We start from the raw sequence: 21,899 nt of genomic DNA, 5'->3' as shown, positions 1-21,899 counted from the left end.
TACGGGAATTGAACCGTGCTGCTGGCCTGCCTTGGTCTGCTTTCAAAGCCAGCGATTTAGCCCTGTGCTAAACCAGCCCCTGGTCGAGGCGGGAACCCTCAACATTTAAGATAAACACTTGAAAATCCATAGCCCGCAAGGCTATGGACCAATGCTGGAAAATGGGATTAGGATAGACTGGTGCTTGATGGCTGGCTCTGACACGATGGGCTGAAGGGCCTCGTGGCTGTGCTGCAAAACTCTCTGGCTCGTAGAGTGATTGCAAAATCCTGCAGATGCTGAATAACTGAGGTAAACAACAGAAACGCTGATCACACCCAGCAGCTCAGATAGCCTCGGTGGAGGGTCAAAGAGTGGGGAGAAAAAGTTAGTTCCACTTACCTCCTCTACACCTCTTGCTTGAGTCAGTCCATTAAAAGTTGTGCAGGAAAAGATAAGAATCCTGTGATGCACTATCAATCACCACAAAGACGAGAGTAGTGGAATAATCGAGGCTTTATTGAGCAAAGATGTTGTGCCTCCTGTAGCTGGAACTAGAATGGCTGCAGCTCGGTGAGCACACACATTTATACTCCGCCTACTGGGCGGAGCCAGCAGGCAGGGATTTACCCCTGTACCTCTACTATACGGTCTTACTGTAATACATGTAATACTGCTCAGTGGTGACTACCACATCCTGTCCATGAAAAACCCCATCGCTCCCATCCTCCTGGCCTGTGTAGGCCCATCACCTCCCTCAGAACAGGAAAAGGAAGATCGATTTGCATTTTTATTAAAACACCAACTTGTGTTTATATAACACAGAAGGCAATTTTAAGACAGGTGACCAAAAAGGCAGGTAGGTTTTAAAGAGCATCTTGAAGGAGGGAGAGAGAGACAGAGATTTGAAAACAAAGGAAAGATTTTTTACGAAGAGGCACTGGTTAACTGGGAAACAATGTAGTTCAGCAATTCAGAGGTGATGGATGAACGGGGCTTGGTGCAAAGTGGAGTACGGGCAACAGAGTTTTAGATCACCCCAAGTTCATGGAGCGTAGAATACAGGGAGGTGGTCAGGAGTGACGTGGAACAGTCAAGTCTCGAGGTAGCAAAATGCACAGGTGCGGGTTTCATCAGCCGATGCGTTGAGATAGGACCAGAGGTAAGAGTGCAGAAGCAGGAACAGAAACCAATGCAGCACCTAATGCAAATATTTCAGGACAACGCAAAGTACTTTCACGTGTACTTTTTTAAAAATGCATCAATTTGTGCACAGGAAGATCCCACTGTCAGCAATCTAATAATAACAAGATAATCTACTTCCAGTGATATTGGTTAAAAGTTGCAAGTTGGCCTAGAACTCCCCTATTCTTTTGCAGAATTGTCCCCTGCAATCTCTTACATCCGCCCGAGGAGACGGGGGAGCCTCAGTACGAGTGTTATCCAAAATATGGAGTCTCCGACAGTGCAGTGTCCCATCCGTGCTGCCCTGGGAGTGTCAGCCTGGATTATGTGCTTAAATCTCTGGAGTAGGACATGAATCCACAACCTGTTGACACTCGGGCGTGCCTTCCACTGCGTTACAGTCGACACTGAAACCTAACCCACCGCAAGGATACAGACAACCTCACACGATCTGCTGTGAGGGGCCGAGACCCAGATCCCCTGCCTCACAGTGAGGGTGCAGCTCGGGAGCTGTCAGTTTGTGTACTCGAGCCTCACTGCTTAAAATGTTCTAGATCTTTCCATGTGTGTCTGAATATTTCTAAGAGGTTGGCGGTTTCCACACCACTGATTGTATTTCCACTTTTCCATTTCCCCATTTTATGTGCCAGTTAGGCCAGGAACAGGAGCAGCAGAAGTTTGTTCAGCCTTGTGAGTGTGAGAACCAGGTAAAGAGACTTAATACGCACTTGTACCCTCTTGATAACTATGATGATTCAAATGGTTTACTGGTGGCTTGCCAGCATTTTCTGTTTATATTTCAGACTTCCAGCGTTCATTTAGTATGTTGTCTTTTTAAGAGTTGTTTCTGGTTTACTGCATTGTGCAATGAGACACTCTCACTGCTGATTTCTCAGCGATGACAGGCTGTCGGTTGCCAGTAGTCGCTGCACATCCTCCGACTGCATTCCTGAAACCTAAAGTTCTTCCATATTAAAGTCTCGGCTCAAGCAATTTGAGCCTCTTGCACCCTCTTGATTTTAATTGCTCCACCATTGGTTGCTGTGCCTTAAGGTGCCTGGGCCTAAATCACTCGAATCGCCCCCCTAAATTGGTTGCCCGAAATGTCCATCGCCTCAACGGCCCACCTTCCGAGGCGCGGCACAAAGTGAAGACTGGACAATTTGGGACCGCCGGTCGAATATTCTTTTTTTCTCCAGCGCCAATATTTTTGCAACAATAAACAGAAACGTTGAAAGAAAATTTTGGGGAAAAAACGCACCTAATAAGTTTTTGTGTGTCTGCCCAATCTTCAATGCCTGGAGACTCCAGAACAGTCCGGGAGGGTTTTAGTGCAGCAAAACGTCAATGGCCTTCTTAAAAACGAGGCTAGCCGTGCAGTTCCTGTAACGGGAACGTCCTCCTCAGTCACCGGCAGTACAGACTGGTGAAGGAGCAGTTAGATTCTCTCATGTTGGAGTTGGTCATTGTCTGGCACGAATATTAATTGGCACTCGTCAGCCCAAACCTGAATGTTCTCCATGTCTCACTGCACAGACATAAACTGCTTTGGTCTGCGTGAAGTTGTGAATGGCACTGGCCATCTCACCAGCGAACATCCCCACTGCCAACCTGATGTTGGAGGGAAGGTCACCGATGAAGCAGCTGAAGATGGTGGGGTCTAGGACACTGCCCTGAGGAAATCCTCAGCAATGACCATGGGGATAAGATTTTTTTAACGTTTAAAAAAATAAATTTAGAGTACCCAATTCATTTTTTCCAATTAAGGGGGAATTTAGCGTGGCCAATCCACCTACCCTGCACATCTTTGGGTTGTGGGGGCGAAACCCACGCAGACACGGGGAGAACGTGCAAACTCCACACGGACAGTGACCCAGAGCCGGGATCGAACCTGGGACTTCAGCGCCGTGAGGCAACAGGGCTAAGCCACTGCGCCACCGTGCTGCCCACCATGGGGATAAGATGAATGGCCTCAATAATCATAACCATTTTACTTTGCTCTTGGATGATGCCCATTGTTCTCTGAGATTCAGATAACTGGGGCGAGATTCTCCGACCCCCCGCCGGATTGGAGAATCGCTGGGGGCTGGCGTGAATCCCGCCCCCGCCGGTTGCTGAATTCTCTGGCACTGGAGATTCGGCAGGGGCGGGAATCGCGCTGCGCCGGTTGGCGCCTCTCCCCGCGATTCTCCGGCCTGGATGGGCCGAAGTCCCGCTACAAGGATGCCTGTCCCGCCGGCGTGGATTAAACCACCTACCTTACCGGTGGGACAAGTCGGCGCGGGCGGGCTCCGGGGTCCTGGGGGGGGGGCGCGGGGCGATCTGGGCCCGGGGGGTGCCCCCACGGTGGCCTGGCCCGCGATCGGGGCCCACCGATCCGCTGGCGGGCCTGTGCCGTGGGGGCACTCTTTTCCTTCCGCCTTCGCCATGGTCTCCACCATGGCGGAGGCGGAAGAGACTCCCTCCACAGCGCATGCGCGGGGATGTCGTGAGCGGCCGCTAACGCTCCCGTGCATGCGCCGCCCGGCAATGTCATTTCCGCGCCAGCTGGCGGGGCACCAAAGGCCTTTTCCGCCAGCTGGCGGGGCGGAAATCAGTCCGGCGCGGGCCTAGCCCCTCAAGGTTAGGGCTGGGCCCCCCAAGATGCGGAGGATTCCGCACCTTTGGGGCGGCGCAATGCCCGACTGATTTGCGCCGTTTTTGGCGCCGGTCGGCGGACATCGCGCTGATACCGGAGAATTTCGCCCAGGATCACATTTATAAGAACAGAAAATGCTGGAAAACTCAGCAAGTCTTGTTGACTGGCCAAGTCAGTCATGATCTGCTCCTCCCCAGTAAAAGGATTCACTTTCTGTCCCTGCTGATTATTAACTCACACTAGGATGTTAGAGATGCTTAGCTACCCTTCTTTAATCAGTGCTCAGAATTTAACCCCTAATGCTCCTCTATCATTCTGGTTAATCTTCCCTCACACAGCCAGGCACTAGCAAATATCAACACTGAATCTTTATGATTGTAGTTCAACAGTTAGCTCTCTGACCACGAGGTCAAAGTTCTGTTAGGTTCAAGCCCCAGTTCATCGACTACGTAATGCAGGCTGTCACTCCCAGTTCAGTATCGAGAGAGTGCTGCACTGTCAGAAGTGTCATCTTTCAGGTGAGATGTTGAATCAAGGCCCAATTTGCCTTTTGGGTGGATATAAAAGATCCCCGAGCACCAACTCGAAGAACAGAGGCAGCCTTGCCATTGTCTTGGCCAAAAGAGCCCTCCCCCAAGAGTGGTAAATACAGATCATCTGGTCATTACCACATTGCTATTTGTATAAGTTTGCAGTGCACAAATTGGCTGCCATATATCCTATGTTACTGCAGCGACTACATTTGGCTGTAATGCACACTGCGACGGACCAAAGGTGCTATATGAATGCAATGTTTTCTTCCTTCGGGGAGACATAAAGGCTTTTTAAAGGCGAGAAGCGATGGATGAGCTATGAAGAACTTCAGTTATGAGCAGGGTTTTGGAAAAGATCGGACTAATTTCCTTGGAACTGAGAAGGTTAGAAAGTGACCCAGTAAAAGGTTAAGGTGAGAGGTTTTAATAAAGCAGAGAGGGAAAAATCATCCCATCTGGCAAATAGATAAATAACTAGAACCCATAGATTCTAAATCATTGACAAAGGATCCAGAGGGAAGATGGAGATTTTTTTCATTCCGTTCAACGCTATTCGAAAAAGTGGTGTACATGGAGTCCATAAATTATTTTACAGAGTTGACCAAGTACTAGAGGATGAAGAATTTAAGGTCACAGAAAAAAAGTGGGGATGTGGGACTAAGCCCAGCTATTCTTTCAAAGAGCCAGTGCAGACCAGACAGGCCGCAGGGCCTCCTTTGTGCTTCAAGTTTCTGCCGCTCATATTCCTTGACTTATCTCTTCTTGACATCAAAGAACTCTTGCCCAAAGCTAAAGGGTGACAGTGTAGCCCCATTTGTATCACGCTTTTCTCCTGTATGTTTCCCACAGGGCAATGGATAAAAATCTCCGAGTACTCATACGGTCTGACATATTAGACGGAATTGCTGACAACGTGGAGAGGTCAGTAATTTTGCAATCAATGTGAAACCACGAGCCATAGCGCTTGTACTTTTACTCAAGTCGCAGGACGCGAACCAGCCTTCAGCTCAGTGCTTAGCATTCCTGCTTAGAACAGGGGAAATACGAGCTGGATCATGTTGTTCAGTCCTTTGAGCCTACTCCATAATTCACCAAGATCCCAGCTGATCTTCTACCGTAACTCCAGCTTCCCCTCCTAACTCCATATTCCAGAGTTTCCTTAATACCCCAAAATCTATCACTCTCAGTCTTGTGGCGCCCACAACCCTTGAGGTAGGAGAAGTCCAAAGATTCCCAACCCTTTGAGTGAAGGAATTTCTCATCTCTGTCCGAAATGATCAGCCCCCTATTCTGAGACTGTGTCCCTTATATCCCAACTCCCCCGCCACGGGAAACAACCTCCGTGTTTCGCCGAGATTTCTCATTTTTCCAACTCTGGGGAATCAAGGCTTTCCGCCTTGTACAATCTCCTCATCTCCTCATCCCAAGAATCAGTCTTGTGAACCTTCGTTGCACTCCCACCAGAGTAAGGATGTCCTTTCTTAGGTAAGGAGGCTAAAACTATACACACCACTCCGGGCACAGCCTCACCAATACCCTCAAGAATTATAGTCAGAAGGTCTCGCATCAATCACTGTTCCAGACAGTCCTGGTGAGTGCAGCGCTCACTTAATTTTAATAATCTTTATTGTCACAAGTAGGCTTACATTAACACAGCAATGAAGTTCCTGTGGAAATCCCCTAGTCGCCACTCTCCGGCGCCTGTTTGGGTACACAGAGGGAGAATTTCAGAATGTCCAATTCACCTAACAAGCACGTCTTTCGGGACTTGTGGGAGGAAACCGGAGCACCCGGAGGAAACCCGCGCTGTCTGCGGGTAAAGCAGTAGAAAGGCTTTGTGGAAAGCTGACCTAACAGTCCCAGCAGCCCATGGCATCAACTCTCCTTCAATTGCCACCTCCAACCTTCAATGGCCACCTGCATCCTTATAGCAGCCAAGAGAGGGTTTTATGGGTGCGCACGACCCATGTTATGAGATGTTGAAGGGAGTGACTGGGTGAAGTATCCTGTTGAGTGTCATTTGGAATGCACGTAGCACAGTGGCTAGCACTGTTGCTTCACAGTGCCAGGGTCCCAGGTTCGAATCCTGGCCCTGGGTCACTGTCCGTGTGGAGTTTGCCCATTCTCCCTCGGTGGATTAGCCACGCTAAATTGTCCCTTAATTGGAAAAAATAATTGGGTACTCTAAATTTATGTTTATAAAGGTGAAAGGTGCTCAATAAATGCGTGTTCTACAATTGCAGAGCAAATGGTGTGAGTCAGCAGTGCCTTGTTATCTGTTGGGATCTGGAGCAGGGGAGCGGATAATCAGCCTCTCTGGGACTTTCTTCATTTACAAACAAGGATATTGTGAAGCTTGTTCAAAAACATGAACAATTATATATTTATTCTTAATTTCACAGCAGCCTGCGGCGTAATCTGACACGGCAGTTGTTCTCCTCCATTGCTGATGGGGATATGGATGGAATAAGGCGTTGTTTTCGGGCGGCCAGAGTAAAGCTGACAGAGCTCACAGGTATTGGGTCACACTGTCTTGGATCTCACAAAAACAAAATACAGGCCATTCGGCCCACCTGGTCCTCTTCGACCCCCCCCACACAAACCTTCTCCCACTTCTACATCATCTCACCCGATCAATATATCCTTCGATTCCTTTCTCCTCATTTGGTTAAGCAGCACTCCTGTAAATGTACCAACGCTCCTCACTTCAGTCCACTTTGTGTCGGTAATGGAGGAAGTGAAAGTTTAAGGTGTTAGATGGGGCGATATGGCCGGCCGCTCTGACCTGGATGGTGTTGAGCGGTGCTGGAGCTGTACTTATCCAGGCAACTGGGGAGCATTCCATCGCACTCCTGACTTGTGCCTTTGGAGGACCGTGAAGGGTCACAAGGTGGTAAGAAATAGGAGCAGGAGTCGGTCATGATGTTAGTGCGGGTCGGGGGGTCACGTATCGGCCCAGACCGGGTAAGGAAGGCAAGTCACACCGCTAAAGTCCAAATAGTCAACCAGTTGGAGGGGGAGGATTAGTGAATTGTACAATAACTGTTATTTTTCCTTCAAAACAGAACCCAAAACAGGAAAAACCTGCCTTATGAAAGCCTTACTGAACCTGAATGCCAACACAAAGGTGATAGTTGAGATATTGATAGCGGTGGCGGAGCAAGATGACTGTTTACAGCAGCTGATCAATGCTGAATATTGCGATAAAGATTATAATGGTAGGTTTATAAAAATAAATTTAGAGTACCCAATTCATTTTTTCCAATTAAGGGGCAATTTAGCGTGGCCAATCCACCTACCCTGCACATCTTTGGATTACGGGGGTGAAACGCACGCAAACACGGGGAGAATGTGCAAACTCCACATGGACAGTGACCCAGAGCCGGGATCGAGCCTGGGACCCCTCAGCGCTGTGAGGCCGCAGTGCTAACCCACTGCGCCACCATGCTGCCCACATATAATGGTAGGTTAACGGGACTAACTGCGAAAAAGTTCCAGAGACCCAAAATGAACAGTTCAGCCTAATCCAGTCTTTACAGGAATTTCTACGGTGTAAGCCAGACAAGTGAATAGAAATTCCGTTTCCTCCTGCAGCCCACCTCCTCCTTATAGCTTGTGTGTGTGTGTTTTTTTAATTCATTCATGGGACCTGGGTGTTGCTGGCTGGAGCATTTATTGCCCATCCCTAATTGCCCTTGCACAGAGGGACTTGCTGGACCATTTCAGAGGGCATTTCAGAATCAACCACATTGCTGTGGGTCTGGAGTCACATGCTGGCCAGACCGGGTAAGGACGGCAGATTTCCTTCCCTAAGGGACATTAATGAATCAGATGGCTCTTTACACTCTGTCAGCAATGGTCATCATCAGATTTTTAATTTCAGATTTATATTCAATTCAAATTTCACCGCCTGCCAGAGCGTGATTTGATCCCAGGTCCTCAGAGGATTACCTGGATCTCTGGATTACTAGTCGAGTGACAATGCCACTGCGCTACGGAAGGCCCAGACGACCCAATCTCTTCCCATATGACAATCCTACCGTCTCAGGAATCAGTCTCGTAAACCTTCCTGCACTCTCTGGCAAGTATTTCCTTTCTTAGAGAAGGAGACCAAAACTGCACACAATACGCCAGGTGCGGTCTCACTAAGGCCTTGCACAGCTGCAGTCAGAAGTCCTTGCTCCTCTTGCAATGAAGACAAACAAAACCATTTGTCTCCCTGTTTGCTGTACCTGCATGCTTACTCTCAGTGACTGTGTACTAGGACAGCCAGGTCCCTCTGTTCCTCCATCTGAAGTGGATAACTTCACACTATTCCACATTATACTGCATCTGCCGTGTATTTTCCCCACTCACTCAACTTGTCTAAATCATCTTGAACCCTCCTCCTCATGTTCCCGATCTTCCCTCATAATTGATGTGCAATGTGGACAGTGGGACCCCACTGGTCATTGCCTGCCACTTTGAAAAAGACCCATTACTTCCTACATACTGTTTCCTCAATCCATGTCAGTATATTGCCCCCAGTCCCACGTGCTTCCATTTTACACACTGACTACGAACCTTTTAATCAAAAGCTTTCTGAAAATCCAAATACACCACATTCACTGGTTCTCCCTTATCTAATCCACTAGTTATTCCCTCGAAAAACTCCAGTTGGTTTGTTAAACATAATTTCCTTTCTATAAATCCATGTTGACTTCATGAAATGAAATGAAAATGAAATGACAATCGCTTATTGTCACAAGTAGGCTTCAAATGAAGTTACTGTGAAAAGCCCCTAGTCGCCACATTCCGGCGCCTGTTCGGGGAGGCTGGTACGGGAATTGAACCGTGCTGCTGGCCTGCCTTGGTCTGCTTTCAAAGCCAGCTCTTTAGCCCTGTGCTAAACCAGCCCCTATTCAGCCAATCCTGTTGATATTTTTATTTTTTTAAGTGAAGGGGCAATTTAGCGCGGCCAATCCACTTACCGTGCACATCTTTGGGTTGTGGGGGTCAAACACACGCAGTCACAGGGGGTGGCATTCTCTGACCCTCCGTGCCGAAATCGCGCTCGGCGCGGGGGCGGAGAATTACCCAAAATAGGCTCCCACGGCGGCACACGGTTCTCCAGCGACCGGAGAATCGCCGCCAGTCGCACGATCGACGGGCCAAGAGCCCGCCGAGTTCCGCCGGCGTGGTTCCACCCGGCAGGATTTCAGCGTTCTGGCTGCAGGGGCTGTCCTGGTGGGGGGGCGGGGGAATCCGACCCCGGGTGGGGGGGGGGGGGCTCCACAGTGGCCACGCCGCGATCGGTGGCTACCGATCGCTGGACGTGCTTGTTCTGGGGGGAGGGTCTATGTTCCTCCACGCTGAGCCCCTGTGGGGCTCTGCCATTTTGCTTGCGCGGACCCACGCAGGCCGCCGTGCGCAGCCGCGCGGCCGTAACTGCATGGCCCCGCCAGCAGCCGGAGCTGCAGGACGCACGTCGGGGCCCTGCTGGCCCCCTTGAAGACGGAGAATCACCCCGGACTTCCTAGGAAAAAGTCCGGAGTGATTCCCGCCCGTTTTCCGGCGGGCATGGGGATTAGTCCCCAGAAGGGAGAATCCCGTCCAGGGTCCGTTGGTATTTTCTAACTGTCCTGTTATCGCATCCTTTATAATAGACTCCAGCATTTTCCCTACTTCAGATGCTTGGCCAACTGGTCTATAATGTTGTGTTTCTGTTTTTAAATAAATTTAGAGCACCCAATTTTTTTTTCCAATGAAGGGGTAATTTGGCGTGGCCAATCCACCTATCCTGCACATCTTTGGGTTGTGGGGGCGAAACCCACGCAGACACGGGGAGAATGTGCAAACTCCACACAGACAGTGGCCCAGGGCCGGGATCGAACCTGGGACCTCGGCGCCGTGACGCAGCAGTGCTAACCACTGCGCCGCCGTCCCGCCCGTAATTTCCTGTTTCCTCACTCTCTCCCTTATTAAATAGCGGGGTTACATTTGCAACCTTCCAGGCTGCCGCAACTGTTGCACAATCTTGACCTTGGGACGGAAACAGATTCTCAGATTTGCGACATTTGCTTTTGTTTTACCCCGAGGTCAAACCGCCCTGCACATCGCCATCGAGAGACGCTGTCCGGATATTGTGCAAATCCTGCTGGAGAAAGGGGCCAGTGTCAACGCAAAGGCGAACGGGAAGTTTTTCAGATCAAGCAGGAAGCATAACGGCTTTTATTTTGGTGAGTTAAATAACCGGCGAGTTCCAGGTTGCACAAATTAATTTTTTCTTTTTTAAAAAGAGGAAGAGTGTTGAGGACTAGAGAATCTGAAGTTAGAAAGGAATGAGGAAGAGAAAAATCAGAACTATTATTGGATTGATAAAAGAAATGCGGTAAGTGATTGGGTCATGCAGGAAATAAATGTGGCCACATCTGAGGTCATCCGTTTTGGATTTACTCAATAGCGAGAGACATGGAGGAGCAGAGGCGCACAGGCATCTGGGTATCGATGAATACAATTCACTAACAGGCAGTGAACAGGTCTAAAGGGCAATCAAAGCGGCTAATGGAATATTGGCTTTTATCTTGAATATAATGGGAAAGAGGTGATGCTTTTAACGACAGAGCATTGATCAGACCCATGTGGAACTCCTTTCCAGTCGCGAGACATCAGGAAAGATATATTGGCTTGGAGTGTGTGTGGCACAGCTTCACCCCAGTGATACTGGGCCAAAAAGAGTTAAATTATAAGGAGAATTGATAAATGAGACTTGTTTCGCCTGTGTTTAAAGATTAAGGGATGATTTAATTGGGGTATTAAAATGTTAAAAGGGTTGGATAGGGTAGAGGGAAACTACCAACTCTGGTGCTTGGTGCAAGGGGCAGCACGGTAGCACAGTGGTTAGCACTGTTGCTTCAGGGGCCGGCGCGCGGCGCAGTGGTTAGTACTGGGACTATGCACTGAGGACCCGGATTTGAATCCCGGCCCTGGGTCACTGTCCGTGTGGAGTTTGCACAATCTCCCCGTGTCTGTATGGGTTTCACCCCCACAACCCAAAGATGTGCAGGCTAGGTGGATTGGCCACGCCAAATTGCCCCTTAATTGAAGAAAACAATTGGGTACTCTAAATTTATTTTTTAAAAGAAAGAAAAAAAAACACTGTTGCTCCGCAGTGCCCGGGTCCCAGATTCGATTCCCGGCTTGGGTCACTGTCTGTGCGGAGTCTGCACGTTCTCCCCGTGTCTGCGTGGGTTTCCCGAAAGACGTGCTGTTAGGTGATTTGGACATCCTGAATTCTCCCTCAGAACGGGCGCCGGAATGTGGCGGCGAGGGGCTTTTCACAGTAACTTCATTGCAGTGTTAATGTAAGCCCACTGGTGACAATAAAGATTATTATTACTGGCAGCAGAGGTTTTAGTTACAGAGTCTGGAGGATGGTCATAAATGGGGCGCAAGCATTCAGGGAAAAGTCAAGTCTGGGAGCTGACAGAGGCAGTGATGGCTTTTGCTGTTGCTAAATGCGTCATACTTCACAGGTGAGCTCCCGCTGGCCTTGGCGGCCTGCACCAATCAACCACAGATAGTTACACTTCTCTTGGACAATCCGAGAACGAACGTTGGGGAGCAGGATTCCTGGGGGAACACAGTGCTACATGCGCTGGTCTCCATAGCTGATGACAATGAGGACAACACAAACTTTGTAACAGAAATGTACAACAGGATCCTGCTTGAAAACAAAGAGAAAAATCTGGAAGAAATAACGAATGCAAAAGGACTAACCCCGTTGCAGCTGGCAGCCAAACTGGGCAAGCTGGAGGTAAGAAACGTTTTTTTTCCCCCTCAAGGATGGGCACTGGATGCTATATTACCGAGAGGTAGCAGCTGCCCCGAGCAGCTCCCTGTTTCCGTGCCCACCTCAACTGTCATGAGAAAGGGGCGCCAGAGCCAGGCTGCATCCAGTCAGAGTCACACACGAACACACGCGTGTTCATGTGTGCATGAGGGCAGCACGGTGACGCAGTGGTTAGCACTGCTGCCTAACAGCACCGAGTTCCCGGGTTCGATCCCGGCTCTGGGTCACTGTCCGTGTGGAGTTTGCACGTTCTCCCCGTGTCTGCGTGGGTTTCGACCCCACAGCCCAGAGATGTGCAGGGCAGGTGGATTGGACACGCCAAATTTCCCCTTTTTTTTTTTTTTTTTTATAAATGTTTTATTGAAAATTTTTTCCCAAACAACAATTTTTCCCCTCTTACAAAGCAAACGCAACAATAACAATACAGAAATTTTAAACAATACACAAGTAACAAAACCCCTTTATCTTTGACCTAAACTAACCCCCCCCTCCCCCTCCCCCTGGGTTGCTGCTGCTGGTCATCTGTCTTCCCTCTAACGTTCCCCTAGGTAGTCGAGAAATGGCTGCCACCGCCTGGTGAACCCTTGAGCCGATCCTCTCAGGGCAAACTTTATCTGCTCCAGTTTAATGAACCCCGCCATATCATTTACCCAGGCCTCCAGTCCGGGGGGTTTCGCCTCCTTCCACATGAGTAGGATCCTGCGCCGGGCTACTAGGGACGCAAAGGCCACAACGTCGGCCTCTTTCGCCTCCTGCACTCCCGGCTCTTCCGCAACTCCAAATAGAGCTAACCCCCAGCCTGGTTTGACCCGGGCCTTCACCACCCGCGAAATCACTCCCGTCACTCCCTTCCAATACCCTTCCAGTGCCGGGCATGCCCAAAACATATGTGCGTGGTTTGCCGGGCTCCCGCCACACCTCCCACATTTGTCCTCCACTCCAAAGAACCTGCTCAATCTTGCTCCCGTTATGTGTGCTCTATGTAGCACCTTAAATTGAATCAGGCTAAGCCTGGCGCATGAGGAAGAGGAATTTACCCTGCTTAGGGCATCAGCCCACATACCCTCCTCTATCTCCTCCCCTAGTTCTTCTTCCCACTTTCCTTTTAGTTCGCCCACCGACTCCTCCCCCTCTTCCCTCATCTCTCGGTAAATCTCTGACACCTTGCCCTCTCCGACCCACACCCCTGAAAGCACCCTGTCCTGTATCCCCTGTGTCGGGAGCAATGGAAATTCCCTCACCTGTTGTCTAGTAAATGCCCTCACCTGCATATATCTCAAGAAATTTCCCCGGGGCAACTTATACTTTTCCTCCAATGCTCCCAAGCTCGCAAAAGTCCCATCTATAAATAAATCTCCCACCCTCCTAATTCCCAACTGGAACCAGCTCTGAAATCCTCCATCCATTCTTCCTGGGGCGAACCTATGGTTGTTCCTGATTGGGGACCCCACCAGGGCTCCCCGCACCCCTCTCTGTCGCCTCCACTGTCCCCAGATATTCAATGTTGCCGCCACCACCGGGTTCGTGGTAAACTTTTTAGGTGAGATCGGTAGCGGCGCCGTCACCAGCGCCTCTAAACTCGTCCCTTTACAGGACTTTCTCTCCAGTCTTTCCCACGCCGCTCCCTCACCCTCCATCATCCATTTACGTATCATTGCCACATTGGCGGCCCAATAGTAATCGCCCAAGTTCGGTAGTGCCAATCCTCCTCTGTCCCTACTACGCTGAAGGAACCCCCTCCTTACTCTCGGAACTTTCCCTGCCCACACGAAGCTCGTGATGCTCCTGTCTATTTTATTAAAAAAGGTCTTAGTGATTAGTATAGGGAGACATTGAAATACAAATAAGAACCTCGGGAGGACCATCATCTTAATTGCTTGCACCCTGCCCGCCAGCGATAGAGGCTGCATGTCCCACCTCTTGAAGTCCTCCTCCATTTGTTCTACCAACCGTGTCAGATTAAGTCTGTGCAAGGTTCCCCAGCTCCTAGCGATCTGAATCCCCAGGTATCGGAAGTTTCTTTCCACTTTCCTTAGAGGCAAGCCTTCTATCTCTCTACTCTGGTCCCCTGGATGTATCACAAATAATTCACTCTTTCCCATGTTTAGCCTATACCCCGAGAAATCCCCGAACCCCCTCAAAATTCGCATAACCTCTATCATTCCCCCCGCTGGGTCCGACACGTATAACAATAGGTCATCCGCATATAACGAGACTCGGTGTTCTTCTCCCCCTCTAATCACCCCTCTCCATTTCCTGGAGTCTCTCAACGCCATGGCCAGAGGTTCAATTGCCAACGCGAACAACAATGGAGACAGCGGGCATCCCTGTCTTGTTCCCCTATATAGTCGGAAATACTCCGATCGATGTCGACCTGTAACTACGCTTGCCGTTGGAGCCCCATAAAGAAGTCTAACCCAGCTAATAAACCCGTTCCCAAACCCAAACCTCCTTAACACTTCCCATAAATACTCCCACTCCACCCTATCAAATGCCTTCTCTGCGTCCATTGCCGCCACTATCTCTGCCTCCCCCTCCACTGGGGGCATCATTATCACCCCTAATAGTCGTCGCACGTTAACATTCAGTTGTCTCCCTTTTACGAACCCTGTCTGGTCTTCGTGCACCACCCCCGGGACACAGTCCTCTATCCTCGATGCCAGTACCTTTGCCAACAATTTGGCGTCCACGTTCAACAATGAAATGGGTCTATAGGACCCGCACTGCAACGGATCTTTATCCCTCTTCAAAATTAACGATATCGTCGCCTCCGACATCGTCGGGGGTAGAGTCCCCCCTTTCCTGGCCTCATTGAACGTCCTCACCATCAACGGGGCCAACAAGTCCACATATTTTCTGTAATACTCCACCGGGAACCCGTCTGGTCCTGGGGCCTTCCCTGCTTGCATGCTTCCCAGTCCCTTAATAACCTCGTCCACCCCAATCGGTGCCCCCAGGCCTACCACCCCCCGCTCCTCCACTTTCGGGAACCTCAATTGGTCCAGGAACTGCCGCATCCCCTCCTCTCCCTCTGGGGGTTGAGACCATTCCAGTTCCTCATAGAAGGTCTTGAACACCTCATTTATCTTTCCTGCCCTTCGCACCGTGTCTCCCCTTTCGTCTCTAATTCCTCCTATTTCCCTCGCTGCTGCCCTCTTTCGCAATTGATGAGCCAACAGGCGACTCGCCTTTTCCCCATATTCATACCTCCTCCCCTGTGCCTTCCTCCACAGTACCTCCGCCTTTCTGGTGGTCAGAAGGTCAAATTCCGTCTGGAGTCGTCTCCTCTCCCTGTACAATTCCTCCTCCGGGGTCTCTGCAAATTCCCTATCCACCCTTAAAATCTCCCCCAGTAATCTTTCCCTTTCCTTGGCCTCTGTTTTCCTTTTGTGGGCCCCAATGGAGATCAGCTCTCCTCTGACCACCGCTTTTAGTGCTTCCCATACCACTCCCACAGGGACCTCGCCGTCGTCATTGACCTCCAGGTATCTCTCAATACACCCCCGCACTCTTGCACACACTCCCTCATCCGCCATCAGTCCCACATCTAATCGCCAGAGTGTTCTCTGCTCCCTTTCCTCTCCTAATTCCAGGTCCACCCAATGTGGGGCATGATCCGAAACCGCTATGGCTGAGTACTCAGCTTCTTCCACCCTAGAGATCAACGACCTTCCCAAAACAAAAAAATCTATCCGGGAGTACACTTTATGGACATGGGAGAAGAAGGAATACTCCCTAGTCCTAGGTCTAAGAAATCGCCATGGATCCACTCCCCCCATTTGGTCCATAAACCCCTTAAGTACCTTGGCCGCTGCCGGCCTTCTTCCGGTCCTTGAGCTGGATCTATCTAGCCCCGGGTCCAGCACCGTATTAAAGTCCCCTCCTAAAATCAAGTTTCCTACCTCCAGGTCCGGTATACGCCCCAGCATCCGTCTCATAAATCCCGCATCGTCCCAGTTTGGGGCATACACGTTAACCAACACGACCTCCATTCCCTCCAGCCTGCCACTCACCATTACATATCTACCTCCGCTATCTGCTACGATGTTCTTTGCTTCAAATGCAACCTGTTTCCCCACCAAAATGGCCACCCCTCTATTCTTTGCGTCCAGTCCTGAGTGGAACACCTGTCCCACCCATCCTTTCCTTAGCCTAACTTGGTCCGCCACCTTTAGGTGCGTCTCTTGGAGCATAACCACGTCTGCCCTTAGTCCTTTCAAATGCGCGAGCACTCGGGCCCTTTTTATCGGTCCGTTCAGGCCTCTCACGTTCCACGTGATCAGCCTCACTAGGGGGCTACCTGCCCCCTTCCCGTGTCGACTAGCCATTACCTTCTCTAGGCCAGTCCCATATCCCGCCTCCGCGCTCCCGCTCGCTCCCCCAGCGTCGCACACCATCCCCGCCCACCCACTCTTTAGCCATTTCCTTTTGGATTTCCGCAGCAGCAACCCAGTTGTCCCCCCCCCCCTTCTCCCTCCCTCCTCCCCTCCCCGCTAGATCTCTTTCTAGCTTGATTGCTCCCCCCATATTACTTCCGTAAGTCAGCTGACTTCAACTGACCCCGGCTACTCCTGCTCACTCCTCGACCTCCCCATGTGGGGAACTCCCATCCGCCTTGCGCCTGTCTTCCCGCCTTATTCTTTCTGGTGCGGGAACATCCCTTTACCTGACCCGCCTCTTCTGGCGCAGCTCCCTTTCCCCTCCCCCTCCCCTTCCCCATTCTCCAACTATGTCCCGTCTTTCCCCCCTCACCGGCGCCCACATTTCCCCAATGTCTCCCCCTTCCCTGTTTACTTCTCAATTAACTTCCACCGTAACATTAACAATAACATTTCCTGCAGCATCAGTCCCTCAGTTCCGATCCAATTTCTCTTCTTTGATGAAGGTCCATGCTTCCTCCGCCGTCTCGAAATAATGGTGTCTCTCCTGATACGTGACCCATAGTCTTGCCGGCTGCAGCATCCCGAACTTCACCTTCCTTTTATGCAACACCTCTTTGGCTCGGTTGAAGCTCGCCCTCCTTCTCGCCACCTCCGCACTCCAATCCTGGTATACCCGTACCACTGCATTCTCCCATCTGCTACTCCGCACCTTTTTAGCCCATCTCAGGACCTCTTCTCTATCCTTAAGGCGGTAAAATCGCACGATTATCGCCCTGGGTGGTTCTCCCGCTTTTGGTCTTCTCGCCGGAATCCGATTTGCCCACTCCACCTCCAAGGGGCCCGTAGGGGCCTCAGCACCCATCAGTGAGCTCAGCATCGTACTTGCGTACGCTCCACAGTCCACTCCTTCCACACCCTCAGGGAGACCCAGTATCCGAAGGTTCTTCCTTCGCGCTCCATTTTCTAGGGCTTCGATCCTTTCAGTACACTTTTTATGAAGTGCCTCGTGCGTCTGTGTCTTAACCGCCAGGCCCAGGATCTCGTCCTCAATATCTGTCACCTTCTGCTCCACCACACGGAGCTCTGTCTCCTGGGTCTTTAATGTCTCCTTGAGCCCCTCAATTGCCTGTAGCAACGGGGTCAGCACCTCCCTCTTCAGCAGCTCCACGCACCGTCTCACAATTTCATGCTCAGGCCCCCATGTCGCCTGCGCTTTCTCCGCCGCCATCTTGTACTTCTCTCTTTCTGACCCTTTGGTCGACGATTCCTCGCGCTGCAGCCGCCGCCGCCGGTTTTTTCCTCCTTCGTTTGGGGGGGGACTCCCTTCTCACACGCCCCACACCGGGTTGCGTCGTCGAAAAATTCCCCGTTGAGGCTCTTAAAAGAGCCCGAAGGTCCGTCGGAGCTGGAGCCGCCGAAGCGTGCGGCTAGCTAGGCATCACCGCAACCGGAAGTCCCTTCAGTGGCCTTGATGAGGTCTTTTCACAGTTGTTCCCTCTGCTGCTAGAATTCACCTTTGATACAGGCCCTCAGGTCAGCTTGCAGCTTTAAGCTTGCCCTTCCCCCGCCTGCATGCTGGAAGAGGCCCTGTTTATCCTGTAGTTGCAGCCAAATCTTTCACTGTTTCTGCGTGTGTCTGGCAACCAAGAGACATACCCTTCCTGGGGGACACTGTCGGGGGAATATTGCCACCTTCTTCCCACACCGGGAAATGTCAAACAAATGCCGTGGGGGCCCTGTAAAAGAGCCCAAAAGTCCGTTCCAAGCAGGAGCTGCCGAATATGCGACCTAGCTCTGCATAGCCGCACCCGGAAGTCGCCAAATTTCCCCTTAATGGGAAAAAATGAATTGGGTACTCTAAATTTATAAAGCAAAAACAAAATGTGTGCATGTGCGCTCAGAGTCAATAGTTCTGGGTATGTCAATGAGAAGGAACTTCAGTCACTCACTACGTGGATGTGGAGTGTTACATTGTGCGAGATTGCCCTCTGCCAACTGAACTCTGCACTGCTTAAATAGAATATAAATATATAAAATGCATGGGAATCACTGGCCGATTACTTTGCGTCTCCCCTGCTCCTTGCTTTAACTTAAGGGGGGACAGTTTTCATACTTAAATGAAGCAGCATTTTGCATCCATGGCAGAAGCACAGGTCCCGAAAGATGTGCTGTTAGGTGAATTGAACTTTCTGAATTTTCCCTCTGTGTACCCACACATTGCCCCGTGGGCCATGCGGGGGGGGGGGGGGGGGGGGGGGGGGGGCAGAGTGCGCTACCCACTGAGCCATGGGGGGCAGAGTGTGCTACCCACTGAGCCATGGGGGGCAGAATCCGCTACCCACTGAGCCATGAGGGGCAGAGTGTGCTACCCACTGAGCCATGGGGGCAGAATCCGCTACCCACTGAGCCATGGGGGGCAGAGTGCGCCACCCACTGAGCCATGGGGGGCAGAGTGTGCTACCCACTGAGCCATGCGGGGCAGAATCCGCTACCCACTGAGCCATGGGGGGCAGAGTGCGCTACCCACTGAGCCATGGGGGGCAGAGTGCGCTTCCCACTGAGCCCTTGGGGGGGGGGCAGAGTGCGTCACCCACTGAGCCATGGGGGTGCAAAGTGTGCTACCCACTGAGCCATGCGGGGCAGAGAGCGCCACCCACTGAGCCCTGGGGGGGCAGAGAGCGCCACCCACTGAGTCATGGGGGGGCAGAGTGCGCTACCCACTGAGCCCTGGGGGGGGGCAGAGTGCGCTACCCACTGAGCCCTGGGGGGGCAGAGTGCGCTACCCACTGAGTCATGGGGGGGCAGAGAGCACTACCCACTGAGTCATGGGGGTGCAGTGTGCGCTACCCACTGAGCCCTGGGGGGGCAGAGTGCGCCACCCACTGTCATGGGGGGGCAGAGAGCGCTACCCACTGAGCCCTGGGGGGGCAGAGTGCGCCACCCACTGAGCCCTGGGGGGGGCAGAGTGCGCCACCCACTGAGCCATGGGGGGGCAGAGTGCGCTACCCACTGAGCCCTGGGGGGGGCAGAGTGTGCTACCCACTGAGCCCTGGGGGGGGGCCAGAGTGCATTACCCACTGAGTCCTGGGGGGGGGGGAGAGTGTGCTACCCACTGAGCCCTGGGGGGGGGGGGGGCAGAGTGCACTACCCATTAAGTCATGGGGGGGCAGAGTGCAACACCCACTGAGCCCTGGGGAGGCAGAGTGCGCCACCCACTGAGCCCTGGGGGGGGCAGAGTGCGCCACCCACTGAGCCCTGGGGGGGCAGAGTGCACTACGCACTGAGTCATGGGGGGGGCAGAGTGCGCCACCCACTGAGCCATGGGGGGGGCAGAGTGCGCCACCCACTGAGCCCTGGGGGGGCAGAGTGCATTACCCACTGAGCCCTGGGGGGGGCAGAGTGCGCCATCCACTGAGCCATGGGGGGGGCAGAGTGCGCCACCCACTGAGCCCTGGGGGGGGGCAGAGTGCATTACCCACTGAGCCCTGGGGGGGGCAGAGTGCGCCATCCACTGAGCCATGGGGGGGCGGAGTGCGCTACCCACTGAGCCATGGGGGGGGGGGGCCAGTGTGCGCTACCCATCTGTTCATGAATGCCCTTCGGGGTAGGAATCCTCCCAGACTAGGCCGGTGACTGATAACAGTTTCACACCACACATGTATCGTTTCAGTTGTCCTCTTGGAGGGATCCAGGACGAAAGGTGACCACCTCCTTTGCAGGGTTAGTAGGGATAGACAATGAATACTGCGATTTTGCAAGAGGTTAGGATTGGAGGAGCAGTGATCTCAGACGGTAAAGGACTGGAGGGTATTAGAGAGATAGAGAGGCGACATCGCGGGGAGATTTGAAGCAAACGTAGATCAGCAGGCAGGGGTCACACAAAAATGTTTAATGGTATAAACCAGTGGTGGGAAACCTGCGACCCGGGGACCACATGCGACCCATCTGGGTTCTGAGTGCGGCCCGTGACATTCTGTGGACTGTTACCCACGCCGAGCAAGGTTGCCACTTTCCGTCAGTGTCCTTTATTTCCAACCAGTTTGACTGATGTGATACAAAGTGAAGTGAGGTGGGTGCGGATTGCTCACATCATTAACTGCGAGAGCCGTGCGCTCCGTGTCCAGAGTGTAAATATTTACTTTGCAGACGATTTGACATTGATGACAGTTCTATTAATATAAAAACAATTAAGTATTTTCTATAATTCATGGCGCCGAGGACCCGGGTTCGATCCCGGCCCTGGGTCACTGTCCGTGTGGAGTTTGCACATTCTCCCCGTGTCTGCGTGGGTCTCACCCCCGCAACCTAAAGATGTGCTGGGTCGGTCGATGGACCACACTAAATTGCCCCTTAATTGGAAAAAATAATTATGTCCTCCAAATTTATTTTTGAAAGGTATTTTCTATAACTCGTTATGAAATATTTGTTGTATTTTAATTGTGTTTCACCTTATTCATAGGGTCACGGTTAGTGAACAAGCTGATTTTAATCGCATGGCCCACTGAGATGAAGGAGGGCCTCACTGGCCTAGGTTGCTGATCACTAGTATAAAACTAACCTAGAAGCACAGTGACTATTGTGTGGACAAGCACTACACACTGAAAACCCCCAAAGACAGCTAGCTGGACTGGATCGAGGACCAGCCTAGATTATGTGCTCAGGGTTGAAAGCCACAGCCTCTCGCCCAATAGCAGGGCTTCTGCTTACCAAGCCTCGTAACCACATTCTCAGCGTGGATTGAACTGACATTTTGTGTCTCCTTGCAGATATTCCGAAATATCCTCAACAGAGAAATGTACGACAAGCAGCACATGAAACTGTCTCGAAAGATTACGAACTGGGCCTATGGGCCAGTCTCTTCTTCGCTCTACGACATCACGGAAGTGGACACCTTTGCAAAGAATTCAGTTCTGAAAGTTATTGCATTTAACACCAAAATCCAGGCAAGCTGGCTTGAATTTAACTCTTTCACCAGTTTAGCACTTTTTGTACCAATAGAGTTCTAAAAAAAAACATTGCTCATCATAGTGCTGCACAGAATACAGATCTGATTATCTGATAGGTAGTCCACCTCTGACCTCATCCTTCCCTCACCTCAACCCTCCAATCTCCCTCACCTCAGCACAACCTTTCCTTTTCTCCATTTTAGAAGTACGACTCAGTGTCTTTCTACCAAAGAGCCAGGACAATGGGCTGAATGGCCTCCTTCTGCAATGTAGCATGCCATGATCCCGTCAAACATCCATTTCCCTGACTGATCTCGGGCCATCCTTGCACCGGGCTCCTCGAGATTCAAAAGTAGGAATTATTTACCTTCCTCACTTGTTACCTATTCATTAATTTGCAACATT

General features: G+C 51.4%; 1 protein-coding gene across 1 annotated transcript in view; it reads left to right on the top strand.

Annotated features, from left to right (window-relative positions):
* Positions 1-1,719: 1,719 nt before the first annotated feature.
* Positions 1,720-21,899, top strand: part of LOC140386994 (transient receptor potential cation channel subfamily V member 3-like) — a 40,687-nt gene continuing 20,507 nt past the window's right edge. Inside the window, exons 1-7 of the mRNA XM_072469953.1 lie at positions 1,720-1,871; positions 5,185-5,256; positions 6,738-6,850; positions 7,401-7,553; positions 10,413-10,553; positions 11,850-12,130; positions 21,315-21,491. Coding sequence (XP_072326054.1) covers positions 5,189-5,256; positions 6,738-6,850; positions 7,401-7,553; positions 10,413-10,553; positions 11,850-12,130; positions 21,315-21,491 — 933 coding nt within the window. The 5' untranslated portion in view covers positions 1,720-1,871; positions 5,185-5,188. The remainder of the gene's footprint in view (positions 1,872-5,184; positions 5,257-6,737; positions 6,851-7,400; positions 7,554-10,412; positions 10,554-11,849; positions 12,131-21,314; positions 21,492-21,899) is intronic.

The sequence above is a fragment of the Scyliorhinus torazame genome, chromosome 12 (genome assembly GCF_047496885.1).
Source record: "Scyliorhinus torazame isolate Kashiwa2021f chromosome 12, sScyTor2.1, whole genome shotgun sequence".
In the NCBI taxonomy this organism is placed as follows: domain Eukaryota; kingdom Metazoa; phylum Chordata; class Chondrichthyes; order Carcharhiniformes; family Scyliorhinidae; genus Scyliorhinus; species Scyliorhinus torazame.
Note: the sequence above shows the minus strand (reverse complement) of the source record. Positions and strands in the feature narration are given on the sequence as shown.